Source organism: Ursus maritimus (genome assembly GCF_017311325.1).
Source record: "Ursus maritimus isolate PB19 chromosome X unlocalized genomic scaffold, ASM1731132v1 scaffold_X1, whole genome shotgun sequence".
In the NCBI taxonomy this organism is placed as follows: Eukaryota; Metazoa; Chordata; class Mammalia; order Carnivora; family Ursidae; genus Ursus; species Ursus maritimus.
This window is the reverse complement of record NW_024423319.1, coordinates 31780544-31796005: the sequence shown is the minus strand read 5'-3', so window position 1 is coordinate 31796005 and position 15462 is coordinate 31780544. Positions and strand designations below refer to the sequence as shown.

The 15462-nt window shown below is 38.5% G+C and overlaps 1 protein-coding gene across 5 annotated transcripts in view; it reads right to left on the bottom strand.

Moving 5' to 3' along the window:
* Positions 1-15462, bottom strand: part of KLHL13 (kelch like family member 13) — a 191656-nt gene that overhangs the window by 37274 nt on the left and 138920 nt on the right. For all 5 annotated transcript variants that reach the window (XM_040628854.1, XM_040628861.1, XM_040628847.1 and 2 more), the window contains one exon: positions 4983-5124. In XM_040628854.1, coding sequence (XP_040484788.1) covers positions 4983-5124 — 142 coding nt within the window. The remainder of the gene's footprint in view (positions 1-4982; positions 5125-15462) is intronic.

Below are 15462 nucleotides of genomic sequence, written 5' to 3'. Positions count from 1 at the left end.
AAACCATGTCCACACAGACACTTCTTCCTGAAGGTTCATAGCAGCAGTATTTATAATAGCCAAAAAGGAGAAAAAAAACCTAAATGTCCAATCAACGGATGGATGAATTTTTTTTTAAAGTGGTATATCCAGGGTGGGGGGATGGGCTAGCCCGGTGATGGGTATTAAGGAGGGCACGTGTTACATGGAGCACTGGGTGGTATACGCAAACAATGAATCGTGGAACACTGCATCAAAAACTAAGGATGTACGGTATGGTGACTAACATATCATAATAAAAAAAATTTAAAAAAATAAGGTGGTATATCCATACAATGGAATAGTATTCAGTCATAAAAAGGAAAGCAGCACTGATACAGGCTACAACACGGGTGAACCTTGAAAACATGGCGCGAAGTAAAAGAAACCGGTCACAGAAGACTACACATTATGATTCCATTGGTAGGAAACGTTCAGAATAGGCAAATCTACAGAGACAGAGAGTAGATTAGTGGTGGTTGAGGTTTGGGGAAAGAGCTGGAAGTAGACGCGGAGTGACTGCTAATGGATACAAGGTTTCTTTCTGAGCAGATGATAATGTTCTACAATGGACTGTGGTGATATTTGCAAAACCCTGTGAGTTTGCTAAAATCTAAAACCATTGAATTGTGCACTTTATATGGGTGAATTAGATGGTATGTGAATTGTGTCTCCATAAAGCTGTTATTTTTAAGGCATGAAGGTGCCAAGGAAGGGTATGATTTAATGAATTACCATAAAATGGGGCAGTAAAAGAAAAATGTTGACAACCTGGGATAATAGGTGAAGCCAAAGGATGGAAGCTTTCCATGAGAAATAGCCGTATCTATAGAAACACTAAAGGAGTGAGGAAAATTGAGATAGTCCTTGATTTTACCCATTACTACTTAAGCAAACCCTGGTTAACCTTCCTTAACTGAGTGAAAGCAATTTGCACTGCTTAACTTCATCACAGATTCTCTGGGGATCTGCTCAAGGTTCTAGGAATCCAAGCCTATTAGGGATCACGATTCTTTAGGCACTTTCTTCGACAGCCTAGTTTGCGAAAGCCTGTTTAACCAAGACGACTAATCTGTAGGAGCAGATCAAGCCAGCCAGACGGATACCTTCCCCGGCACGCCCATCACTTCAGATCAGCTACATTTCCTCTGACGCCTTCCATGTTGGGCTCAAATGGAAGTAAAATAAAATGGGTATTTATGATGTACCTTACTTTCCCATAAATTGTCGCATTTAATCCTCACATCTCTTACCCATTTTATAGATAAGGAAACTGGCCCAGACAGGATGGAGGGCTCCCAAAGTCACATAACTAGTGGTAAAATTAGGATTCCAGGTTTGGCCTAAACTCAAGTCCTTCATGCTAGAGTTATGCAGTGGGTAATCCTGCAAAGTGAGAATTCTTTTTTTTTTTTTAAAGATTTTATTTATTTATCTGACAGAGAGACAGCCAGTGAGAGAGGGAACACAAGCAGGGGGAGTGGGAGAGGAAGAAGCAGGCTCCCAGAGGAGGAGCCCGATGCAGGGCTCGATTCCAGGACCCCGGGATCATGCCCTGAGCTGAAGGCAGACGCTTAACGTCTGAGCCACCCAGGCACCCCCAAGGTGAGACTTCTGAAAACACTTTCTCCCCATGGGTCACTTGCCCTGACAGCGACTCCTAATGCCTTTTGAAGCTGAAGTTTGTGTGATTGCTAATTTTAAAACAATGATAACATTTACACATTAAACACTTCTCTGACTTGTTCCCTTGACAGCCACACACCTAAGATTAGATACGGGGAAAAAAGTTCTCTGTTAGTGCTGCTACTTAAAAATCTCAGTTTGTGAGAACATCATTTTTAATGGACTTTTAAAGAGAGCAAAGTTTGGCAATAGCAATAGAGAGTGGCAGCTCTATGTCACCACAGCAAATAGTACAATTACAAAAAAAAAGTCAGTGGATGAAAGATCACCTTTACTCCATACAAACTCTCTAATTACTTTCACATCATTGTTCTTTCCAACAGCTGGGACCAACAAAGGCAAAATGTAATACAGCTAAGGGTCTAAGACCCAGCCATACTGGTTTTATCAACAATTATACATATATATAATATATAAACATATATAATATATATAATAATATATTATATTACATATAATATATAAATATATTCATAAATAATATATTTATATATTTATATATTTATAAATATATAAAATAAAATATATAATTATATATTTATATATTATATATATATAATTATATATAAAATAAAAATATATATATTTCAATTTCAATTCAATTTAATTAACATATAGTATAGTATTGTTTCAGAGGTAGAATTCAGTGATTCAACAGTTGCAATATCACACCCAGTGCTCATTCATTCCATCAAGTGCCCTCCTTAATGCCCATCACGTAGTTACCCCATCCCCCCACCCACCTCCCCTCCAGCAACCCTCACGTTGTTTCCCATAGTTAAGAGAACAATTATCTTTTTTAAACTACACAGGTTACACAAAAATATTTCCATTGTAAAAAAAATTAAACAGTGCAAGATTATACAGAGCAAAAAGTAGAACATTCACCAGCCACCCTAATGTTTCCAGACCTTTTGCTGTACATTTACATTCATATATATATATAGTATAGTTTTTATATAGTTTTATATAAGTAGTTTTATAGTTTTATATATATATGTATACACACACATATATATATATGGTATAGTTTTCCTCCTTTTTTTAAAAAGATTTATTTATTTGAGAGAGAAAGCATGAGCAGAAGGGGCAGAGGCAGAGGGAAAGAGAATCTCAAGCACACTGTGCTGAGCGTGGAGCCCAACGAGGGGCTCGATCTCATGACCCTGTGAGATCATGACCTGAGCCAAAACAAAGAGCTGGGCGCTCAACTGATGGCACCACTCAGGCACCCCATTTATTGTATAGTTTTTCCACCAATAGATGGGATTATACAATACATACCATCCTATAACTTTACAGCTTTATTGAGATAGAATTGACATGCTATACAATTCACTTATTTATAGTGTAGAGTTCAGTGGTTTTTAGCACATTCACAGATAATGTGTGCAACCATATCCACAGTCAATTTTAGGATATTTTCAACATCTCATAAAGAAATCCTGGATCGTTTAGCACCCTCGTATGCTTGCATTCTCTCCAACTCTAAGCAACCACTAGTCTACTTTCTGTCTCTATAGATTTCCCTCTTCTGGCCATTCTGTCTGAATGGAATCATATAAAATACGGCCTTTTGTGACTAGCTTCTTCCACTGATCACATTTGAAGGTTCATCGATGTTGTAGCATGCGTCAGTACTTCTTTCCTGTATATAGCTGAATAATATTCCATCACGTGCATATGCCGTATTTGTCCTGTTACTTTTGTCATTTAATATATTCTTTCCATTGTTATGCACAGATCTACTTCACCCTCTTACAAAGTTGTTATACAACATAATTTATGTTAGCATTTCCCTGTTGATAAGGTACCCCTGCTGTCTCCCCATTAAAGCAATTAGTTCTTCACCCTCATATGCTACGTAGGGAGAAAGGGAGAGGCCATCTTCCTCGGAAGAAGATGGACCCTGTACCTACAACAGTGGTTGTAAAGGTATGTTCCCTGGTCCTGCAGAATCACCTGGGAACTTATTAAAAATACATCTATCTGAGTTTTTGATTCAAAAACTCTGAGGCAGTGCCCAGCGCCCACTGTTTTAACAGGCCTTCCTCCTTGTGATTCTGAAATGCACTAAAATTTGAGGACCACTGCCCTAAATCTGATATCACTGCACTAAAGTGGCTTCCATTATTTAGTTTGAAGTACATTTTAAAAATTGGCAGGAGCATACACATTGGCTACAGCGCAAGACTATGGGCATGGATGGGGTAGATGTAATAGTTGGGGGGGTAAGTGAGACTCTTTTTCTTTAGAGAGATTACTTTAATATAACAAGAAAATCTCTTCCTCTCAGACTTTTCCTATCTGCTTGACCCCTCATCCTCTTTTCCCACAGCCTTGAATAACCAACAATTAAACCATTTACATAGCATTGAGATGCCAGGAATTGGCAAGCTTCTCCTTCCTGACCCTCACATTTCTGCTGATGAGACCCACAGGACAACAAACCCTAAAACCCAGCTCCCATTACAAACCAAAATAATGGAAGATATGATCTCATGGAATTACAGATGGGAGCTAAAATGGAATCTAGAGATCTCCTAGTCAAGACACATTTTGGAGATAAGACAAATGAAGCCCAGAAAAGTTACATGACAGCACAAAGCCACACAGCAAGCAGAGGACTCCTCTCTTACTATGCTATGTACGATACTGCACACTAATACTCTATACTATATATTGCTTTAGCCTAATGGTCATTGACCAGAAATCTGCATGAAATTCACCTGGGGAGATTTCTTTGAAAAATACATTCAGAAAAATTGCTTTTCTCTTACCAGAGGAACACTGATAGAATCTGACTGTATCTAGAAGACATTCAGCAATGCCCACAGAGGTCAGGGAGTGTCCACAACTGCCAGGAGTACCAGGCCTGCTTATCCTTATGCTAATTAGCTCCACGTTGCAGTTTTTGATGGTTTTTTTCTTTTCTTTTCTTTCTTTTTTTTTTTTTTTTGGGCTTTCTATTGTATTTCCGTCCTCTCCTTTGAGGTCAGTTATTACCTCTTACATCTATCAGGAAGGTATGTAGTTTTCCCCTCAAGTCTTCTTCTCTGATGTTTGTTTGCTCTTTTTTAAAATTCATACACTTAATTTTTTTTAGAGGAGTTTTAGGTTCACAGCAAAATGGAACAGCGAGTACGGAGGGTTCCCATATGCACCCTGTCCACACACATGCACACTCCTGGCCCCCCGCTATCGACATCTCACACCACAAACACCCTGGACGGTTTTTAAATCCATTTAAATATTACGAAAGGGACAGTTCAGATTACCTGTAACACCACAGAACTGTGGGTATTGCTGGTAAAGATGCGTGTGGTTCCTGCCTTGGAAGACTGCAGATGGGACGAGAGACCCATTTCGCTGCTTCCAAGGGACAATTTCATGTGTTGGTCTTCCTCTTCCACTAGAGATCTGCAAATGTTTATAAGTCAGAAAGAAAGGCAAATTAAAAGTTGTTTAGAGAAATAACCAGTCACTAGTGGCAATCATTCGACTATGGAATATACTGAATTGTGTTTCCTTGTGCTGTAGGTTGATACTATTCTAGAAGAAATTATATATTCGCAAAAAAGTTTTCAAGGTCAGAAAAAAATTAGAAGTGAGAAATCAACCTAAAAGCTAGTTCAAAACTGCATTCACAAAGGGCTTTTGTATTTTTAGTGCCAGAGTAATTGTTTTTGGTATTGTAGTATTTAGGTAGCAATAACATCAAATTGTGTTGTTCACAGTTAAAATGACTTTGGAACACCTCATTTTAAAAGATAACAATAATAGCTATCATCTATTCAATAGTCACTACATATGGGGTGCCTGCCCAGAAATTTACACACATGACCTCATATAATCCTTAAAACAATCCGATGCAGTAGGTACTACTATTATTTCTTTTGTATTAAGGGTAGGGAAAATGAGCTACAAAAAGGTTAAAAGTAAGTAACCTTAGGTCACAAAGTTATTAAAGTAGTTGGGTCAGGATTCGAATACAAGTCTAGTGTGACTCCAAATTCCAAAGACCCCATTAATAAAAGTCAAAGATTAACTCTGATAGTAATACGCTGCCTCCTCTTCAGTCATTAGTTATAGTTCTAATCAACCCCCAACTGAACAAAAAATTGTACACGTGAAATAATTTCTTTTTCTAGCAGTATCTCTCACTGATCATTTTGGGATTATTCAGTTAAATCACTAGAGTCAGGTGGCATTCCCATCTTCTCTAAGAAATACAAGTAAAAATAATAAATGCACACAATGCCCATGCATATATTACATTAGTATTTTTTCGGGGGCCATAAAAAGGACTGGAGAACCTGTAGTCAGCCGGTCAATTTGTTTCCCAGAGACCATGCAAAGTATTTAATAAAGGGCCTCAGGTTACACTGAAAATTGACCACCACAGTACAACATTTTAGTATCCCTTAGACTAGGCAGGCTTGTGTTTCCTTAGGCCAAAAGTGTCTCGGAATCATCTAAGCACAGGGAGCCGGTGGCTCTGAATGGGTTTGTGCATTCAGGATGTAGACTGCTAAAACGGACACTGGGAGAGGAAGAGGAAGAACACATTTTCAAGTGCTGGAACTCCACTTTTGTTATTTACCTCTAACTTTCTACATGTTGAATTATTTGTTTTCTTTTGTCCTTTTTTAAAAGATTTTATTTATTTGAGAGAGAGTGAGAGAGGAGGGAGGGGTAGAGGGAAGGGCGAAGCAGACTCCCTGCTGAGCGCAGAAGCCAACACAGGGCTCTATCTCATGACCCTGAGATCACGCCCTGAACCGAAGGCAGACACTTGACCGACTGAGCCACCCAGGCGCCCCTTTCTTTTTCTTTTTTTAAGGTTTTATTTATAAGTAAGCTCTACACCAAACAAGGGGCTGGAACCCACAGCCCTGAGATCAAGAGTCACACGCTCCACCGGGTGAGCCAGCCAGGCGCCCCAAACTGTTTGTTTTACTAACTCCGGCCTATCCAATATCATGAAGATTTCACTTGTTCCCTACCATACCTGTAACCTCAGTTGATCAGTTTGAACAAGAAAAAAAGTTTTAAGACTACCATACTCTAAGATCCTGCTTTTTTGAATCCTGACATCAACGAAATGGTTTTAAATCTTGTAATAATTAGCAAAAGTTCTGGCCTCAAGGGTGAGATCAATTCTTCTTAAGGATATTAGAGCCATAGTATAACCAAAAATGAATTAATAATATATGGCCATGTTTTATTCAACTCTCATGGATATTTAATAAAGAGAATAATTTAAATAAGATTTTAACAAGCACAGAAGAAAATATAGCTTTCTACTAATTTCAGAAATAGCCTTAAAAAGAATTAAATTATATACAGGACATAAAGCATACACACACTCACACACCCCTTTAAACAGCTTTTGCAGACAGACATTTAAACATACAGAATTAATGGGAAAAGTGGGAAATAGACTGAGGGCAAATATTTCCATTCAAACAGAATTATTTTAATGAAATATCCAACCAGAATGTTTTATTATTTTCTGTATTCCCTGCACAGAACCTAGCGCATGAGAATTTTAACATATGTCATCTGGATGAACACAGAATCTGATTTTTGTGGACCTTTCTTTCTCACGCAGTGCTTTCAATGACCATCAGTTATCATCTTATAGAACCACGGATGTAAAAGGGACACACACATTGCGCCTATGACATATCCTGGAAATTGCTTTCTTTGAAGAAACTACAGATAACAACTTGTTTACTTGTCATTTGTCTCTAGCTCCTAAAATTGAAAAGCAGAATGTGAAAATGCAGCCTTTTCTTGGCAAGATAATATGGTTGCCTTTCTAATTAATTACTTCAAATGCTGAAGAAGCCTTCACTACAATCATCTTCTTCGTGACTTTTTATCAACATACTTTGACTTTTTAACATTCCGAACACTCCCTATTATTTCTGCATCAGTAACAACACATGCCTTGTCAACCTTTCCGGCAGATTCAATATTCTCTTCTATCTCCTTCTCATTACGTTTACTGGCTGGATGTGAAGAGCACTGTGTTTCAACACCGCAAGGAGGTAAAACCTCTTTGCAAAGCCCAGGCCACAAAATACACCAAACTATCCTTAAAAGAATGATTACCTGAGTAATTCCAAGGACAAATAAGTTTTTAAATATTACTTTTTCAAGTCATATGGTTACAAGCAATAAAAAGACCAGTGGTTCTCAGAAGGGGTTAGGGGACCAAGGGGATTTTGTTTCTCCCCTCCCCATGTTTGGTAACGTTTGGAGCCATTTGTCATTGTCCCAAGGGTGTGGGGGTGTGTGCGCGCGCTACCTTCCTCTAGCGGGATGTGGCTTAAGATCTCACCAAGGCACAGGAAAGTTCTCCACAGCCACGATGTACTTCGGCAAAAATGTCAAGAGGGCCAAGCTTGAGAAACCCTGATACGGAGGGATTAACCGACTCAGGAAAATTTTTCTAAAGCAATTTCATGTTGTAAATTACATCCCGGTCTGAGGGTTGACTACATGAGGCTAATGCTGGCAGTAAGAAACACAGTAGGATTATTAATGACCACTAATTCTTCCTAGACTACCTAACATTAAAGTACCTCTGTTTCCTCCAGCCCCACAATCTGAACAATCAAGTGTTTACAGTAGATAAGTAGATAATGGCTTTGAAGTTTATAAGACAATTATGCAGGAAAGCTTTGGTTCTATGTAAATTCATGTAAGAAGAATCATTTCGTAGCTCTGCTTAAAACAATTGCTATTTGGATCCACTTTTACATGCTGACTTCGAATCAAGCAAATCCTGCCTAAATACTCCCATCGCAAAACTCAAAGCTTCTTCCTACATCTGTGTAAGTGCTATCAGGCCCTCCAGCCCGCCCCACTGCCACTGGACACATCTTATTTTCTTAACGATGACCAACCACAGAGCACAAAAGCAATCCTTCACCAAGTGTGCAAGAATCACTCAACTGTGCTGGGTCAAAGAGAACAATTACTTTTTCAAAGAGCATAAGGGTAGAGACAGAAGCACCGTTTGACCATTTTACTGAAAGGTGTCACATGGAACATACACAAACTGGTATTTCTATGCATTGCTATGTGAAGACGAAAGAAATTGAAAGTCTAAGCAATTGTTAGGCTAACAGGGTGATGCTAACATTGAAATCTTGCCTAAAAAATTGCCATAATTTAAACAGCACCCCCAAGGGAAACATGTGTCCATGATATGAACACACAATTCATAAAGACATAAGTACAAATGGTTAACAGAGAGAAAAACGTTCAAACTCATTAGTATTCCAGGATATGCAAATTAAAGCAAAGATTCCATCTTTAAATTTATACACTTCAAGATTTGAAGATACACTTTCGAAATTGCTAGTGCAAACATGTATTAAGCCCCTGCTGTCTACGTGGCACTCTTCACCCAAATGGATTTTTTAAGTTTTAAAAATCATCCAACGGGCACACTTTTTTTTCTTTTTATAGTGCATACCAGGACAAGAAAGGATTGTGTATTACACATCCGACCTGGTAGGAAGGCTGCAGCCAGAGTGTTCTGTCGATCTGGTTGAAATATGTTTTCTATAGTGAATGGTTCCGTAGAGGTTAATAGTTTGGTACATGCTCTATAAAGAAGCCGTACTCTCGGAATTCACTGTAGCAATTGGGTTTGTTGGTATGCAGTGTGAGCAAGGGAAGAGCATCTCACAATTGCATCATTTGGCTTCAAAGCCTCAAACAGTGTTCCAACACTCCATACCAAAAAAAAAAAAAAAAAAAAAAAGGAAAAGGAAAAGAAAAAGAAAAAAATAATCCCTCTCCAATCTACCGAAATGAGTACTTTTTTGTTTAAAAAATGAGGTCTTAGCTTGATAAACGATGAACTGCCCATCTCGGTTTCTTGCTTTCTATCACTGCAAGCACCAGATCATGTTATACAGAAAGCCAGGTGAGGTCAAATTTCCTTGTCGAGGAAAAGGGTGCTTTCTGAAATTAGTAGCACGAAAACACGTGAAACACTTGGCAGTTTTCGGTGGAGATATTCTATGCGCCAACCCATGCGCAGCCACATTCACTTCCTGCTCACAACAAATGAAGAACAGCACATGAAGAGGGCTATGCATGAAAGATGCTAGGAGAATACAGGACTTGCAGGAAAAAAGTGCCGCCCAAGACTCTCAGGATAGTCGTCAAACTGTTCTTCGCACTTCTTTTTGCTTGCTACCGTTACACTACGAAGTGGTTAAACCCATCAGTGTATTTTTTTAAAAGATTGTATTTTTTAAAGTAATCTCTATACCCAACGTGTGGCTCGAACTCACAACCCCAAGACCAAGAGTCGCATGCTTTACCGACTGAATCAGCCAGGCGCCCTCCAACAATGTATTTTAATAACATAATTCCACCGTGACAAAAGAGTAGGGGTTTCTAAGTTAGTGTTAAAATTACAATACAGATATTGTAATTTCTCAGAGTAATAATACTATCCTAACCGAAAGTCAGTACCCAGTGGGTTAGTATGCGAGAACAGCAACAATAACAAAACAAAACGTAAGTAAACACAGTAATGAAAGCCATGAATGGTATAACAACACAAACAATCAGGTCAGTTAATCAAGGCATTGACTCATGCTTTCCGCCGCCCATCCCCCAGAAAAATGAAATACGTATTTGTCACACTCACAATTTAAAAAGAAAATCAAGAAAAAGGTTTTCTTCAAAGAAGTACTCCCCCTCCATTTGTTTTCCTGCTCTGAAACAGAGACGTGTCTGCTAGCTGCAGCATTTGCTAAATGAAACATTTCTTGTGATAAAGTTGCATGGCAGGTGGAGAAGAAATTTCGCCACCTGTTCTCATACTCATTTGAATTTGAGTGCTAAATCTGTCAAGGTATTTCCTTCCACCCTTGAGAAATAAATTAATAACTTAAGATTGTAGAAGTTATTCCCCATAGATTTTTCTATAGATTCAAAGTATGCATACTACATCGAATTCTAAAGATCTTTTTTTTTAAATTCTGAAGATCTTAACCTTCCTACCTCACGAAAGTTAGAATCTTATCCTCCTTCAACCCCCCCAAACAAAAACCGAATGACACAAACCACACACACACACACACATTCTCTCTCTCTCACTCAACTTCCATTAAAAAAATGGGAAATTGTTTTTAAAAAATCAGAAAGAAAATTCTAACTTATGAAATAAGGAAATACATATAAAATAAGCCTGGTATTTTAACCTAAAGGAAGAAAAAAACTTAAAAACTTCAAATATTTTAAAGATACGTCCCAATGAAAATGTCATTTACAGCATCATTATGTAAAGAAATTACAAATATCATAGCAACTTTTCTTAATAAGGCCTAAATTAATTGCTGTTTAAGAAACAATGGAGAACGTAGCTCTGACTGAGGGGCTTGTCTGAAAGAAATGAGGAAAGATAAAGTTTTGGTTAGTTATTTATTTGTATTTTTTAAAGACACAAGTATAAGTACCTTATTGTCAACTTGCAATGAATTCACTAGTGGAAATCTTTAGCATGTAGGATATAAAATGGAGGCTAATCTTTCCAAGGCTTTCTTTTGTGCTGTGGCAATACCAGAATCCGCAAAAAGAGAAAAAGTCTCAGTTCAAGGTGATAGGGTCAGACTGCAAAATGATTTTCTAAAGTAAAGAAGCTTCTCTATATGCATATGTCTGTCACGTTTAAAATAAAATCACATTAATAAATAGCTGACGTCAGTTTTAACATAGGAATGAGATTGTTTACCCAGCACCTGCTATGTACTGGGCATTGTGCCAGGCACATTCTCTGGGCTACTTAATCCTCATAGCAATCCCATTTTAAAGATAGGAAACTGAAGCACAGAGAGTTTAAGGCTTCACCATGAGTCTGGCAACTATGATTTGAACTTGAGTCTGATCCCAGAGCCCACAATGTTCCTATTACACCAATCCTGGGGAAAAAAAAAAAGGAAAAATACGCCCTAAGCAATTGTCATTTCAATGCTTAATTGATAAATACAAGGAAGATCTCAGAAAGACATGTTCTTTTTTTTATGATTTTTTATTATATTATGTTAGTCACCATACAGTACATCCCCGGTTTCCGATGTAAGGCTCGATGATTCATTAGTTGTGTATAACACCCAGTGCACCATGCAATACGTGCCCTCCTTACTACCCATCACCGGTCTATCCCATTCCCCCACCCCCCCTCCCCTCTGAGGCCCTCAGTTTGTTTCTCATAGTCCATAGTCTCTCATGTTTCATTCCCCCTTCGGATTACTCCCCCTTTCTTTATCCCTTTCTTCCCCTACCGATCATCCTAGTTCTTATGTTCCATAGATGAGAGAAATCATATGATAGTTGTCTTTCAGAAAGACATGTTCTGTTAAAGGGAAGTAATTTTCTGGTTGGATTAATTCAGCCTAAAATTAGCCACTTTTCCCACTTCCATGAAAACAATACCAATGCTAAAAATCTCTCAGGCCATTCTCCCAACACTTAGAGGGTAAGGAGGTAGCCTATCTTAGGATATAACTCAGATCAAATTTAGGGAGAACTTCACATTACTGATATCAGCATTTAAGGGAACACATTCTGAATTCCAAAGCCACCCATCACTATCACAGAAATAGCACTACGACACAGATGAGGGAATTGGGCTAAACAAATGGAATGACAAATGATACTCCATTAGATAACGACAGGATGAAAGTTAATTATCCAATGCATAAAGCATTTGCACCGAATATCTCAATCCTGTCCCTGAAAAACTTTAAAATTAATGTTTGTTCCTTCTACCTACCATATTTCAATACCTTAGTCTTTCCTCATCTTGTAAAATTCATATACCAATTAAACTATATCAAGTCTCATGTATCTAGACCAGAAAATTCTTCTGTTTAGAAGCTTGGTTCATATACTATTTCTCATTCTTCACATTTCTTTTTTTTTAAAGATTTTATTTATTTATTTGAGATCAAGCAAGCCTGAGTGGGGGGAAGGGACAGACAAAGAGGGAGAAGCAGACTCCCCGCCGAGGAGGGAGCCCGACATGGGGCTTGATCCCAGGACTCTGGGATCACGAGCTGAGCCAAAGGCAGATGGTCAATCGACTAAGCCACCCAGGTGCCCCTCATTCTTCACATTTCTTATTAATATTGTAAGAAAAGATATAGATAGATCCATACATACATAGCCCAAGTAGAGAGAAAAGAGTAAGCAAAAGAATGAATTCCTAAATGCTGATGCCATACCTACTATATATAAAATAACTACGTCAAAGCTCCCGTGCCCTAAGAAGCCATACAGGGTAAGAGAGTCCACAAGAGACAGTAGTATAGGAAGATGGCAATACGTAGATGTGAGTTGGGGAAAACATGTGCTCCCATCACTGTCAATAACCCCCTTCCCAGGACACAGAGAAAGTAACAGTTACAAGCCTCTGGCCACACATAAGCCCTATGGAAGGATGCACCACCCTACAGCCAGCGCTAGGCCTGCCGTCGAGAAGTCTAGCTGTTCCTAAGGTGGGGGGCATGCCTTCTCCTTCAATCCCCCAACGAAGAAACTGGAATGGGAGATCCAATACCCTGGCCAACTTTCTTTAAAGGAGCTTTTTGCTTTTGTTCCCAGAAGATCTGTTAACCAAGGTGTCATTTTACTTCTATTATCTGTGGCCCACCAACTTTGAAATGTGACTGTTGAGTTATGGTGCATTTCAATGGAGAGCATGTTATTAAAGAATTGGGCTTATGCCTGCCTAAAATGTCAGTTTATTAAATATTCAAACATCCAAGTTATCCAATTTTTGAGTTTATTATAAAGGCAGATTCCACAAACTCAAAACCACTTAGAAATCACTGAGACAAGTCTCTTTGGGAACAGAAGAATCATTAATCAAGTGGTAAAAATCCTATCCTTTCCTGCCTTTTCTGAATTTCCTCATTATATTCAACTTCATAAAGTCAATAATTCATGACCAGATCTTCAGGGAATGTTTATTTCTCTTTTAAAAGGAACCATGACAAAAAAAATCCAAAGAGTAAGACTTTTAAACTTACCAAGTAATAACCAATTGCATTTGGTTTTAAGAATTATAATTGGCAGCTCTGAGTCCCACTGCCTCTATGTCTTCAAAGCCTGTAATAAATGTAACAAATCTCAACCTTGATTTTGCAAGGACCTAGAGGCATCTCTAATTATTTCAATGAATGTGGTAAAAATTTCAGGATTGAATCAATCATATTTTCATATAGCATGTTTAATGTGATGTAATCAAATCAATGTTTTAATATGGTAGCCACTATTTTTCAGAAAGGGCAAGGCAATACAAAAAAAAGTATCAGAGGACAGACCCTCAACCCAGTGAATCTGGGAATCACACTTAGGACAGTTCTTTCAAGCTCATCTTGGATATGGAGCCAGTGGAAGCAAAGAATCAAATTTACATAATATTTCAAATTAAAATTATTTTCCATTTTGTACACATCTGTGTCACCATTAAGATTTTGGGGGGGGGGGACAGAGAGAGAGGAAGCAAGAGAGTCTTAAGTAGGTTCCATGCCCAGTACGTATGCCCAACACAGGGTTGAATCTCACAATCCTAAGATCACAACCTGAGCCAAAATCAAGAGTCAGACACCCAACTGACTGAGCCACCCAGGTGCCCCAAGGTGGGCTTTTTTTTCCATAAAACTTTGTTCGAAGACTGTAAGTTATCCCTCTTCTACTCTGCTTACATAACCATTGCCTACCTTAATTTCTCAAGTTGTTAGGAGATGCAAAAAATCTTTACTGTCCTTTATAGCCCACCCACCAATTCACACATTCAAGTATCATAGTCTAAGAGTTAAAATGAAGTTTTTAACCTCAGAAATGGCTTCTGGTTTTTCTCCTCAAATACCGCCAAGATCCAACATTTTACTACGCTCCTAGAAAACTATTTTAACAAGATGATAATGTTCAGTTCTATATCACAACGCTATTTCAAGACCCAGCTACAGACAACTCTGCTGATGTAACAAAAAATGCTCTACAAAAATACTTCTAGAAGGTTTTTTCCACAGCACAGTAATACTATGGAAGGACTCCTCTGGGGAAAGTATTTATGTACCATGGCTATATTTGTTTACCTTAAATATTAAATATTCTTTTTTAAAAAAGATTTTATTTATTTATTTGCCAGAGAGAGGGCACGGGAGAGCGAGAGCGAGAGAGCACAAGCAGGGGGAGCGGCAGGCAGAGGGAGAAGCAGGCTCCCCGCTGAGCAAGGAGCCCCATGTGGGGCTTGATCCCTGAACCCTGGGATTATGACCCGAGCTGAAGGCAGACACTTAACCAACGGAGCCACCCAGGCATCCCATATTAAATATTCTTAATAAGATTAGTAATGAACTCCTAGAAGGCAGACTTTTTTTTTTCTTTTTGGAGGGAGTAGATACAAAATAAAATTCATTGGGAAGTTTGCCACTTTGGGGGCAAGGTGTTTCTTTCTGGGAAAATTATGACTTCTGGCTTAAATAGAGCGTGTGTTCTTGGGTGGAATTCCAAAAGGGTAGAGGCAGACTGTATCATTTCAACAGTATGACACGGTAGGTGTCAAGCATTCTCATTTCCCCGTCATTTAAGTGGGAATTTTATTTTATTATTTTTAAAAGATTTATTTATTTGAGAGAGAGCACACTAAGTGGGGGGAGGGGCAAAGGGAGAGGGAGAGAGTCCTCAAGGAGATTCCCCCTGAGCTCAGAGCCT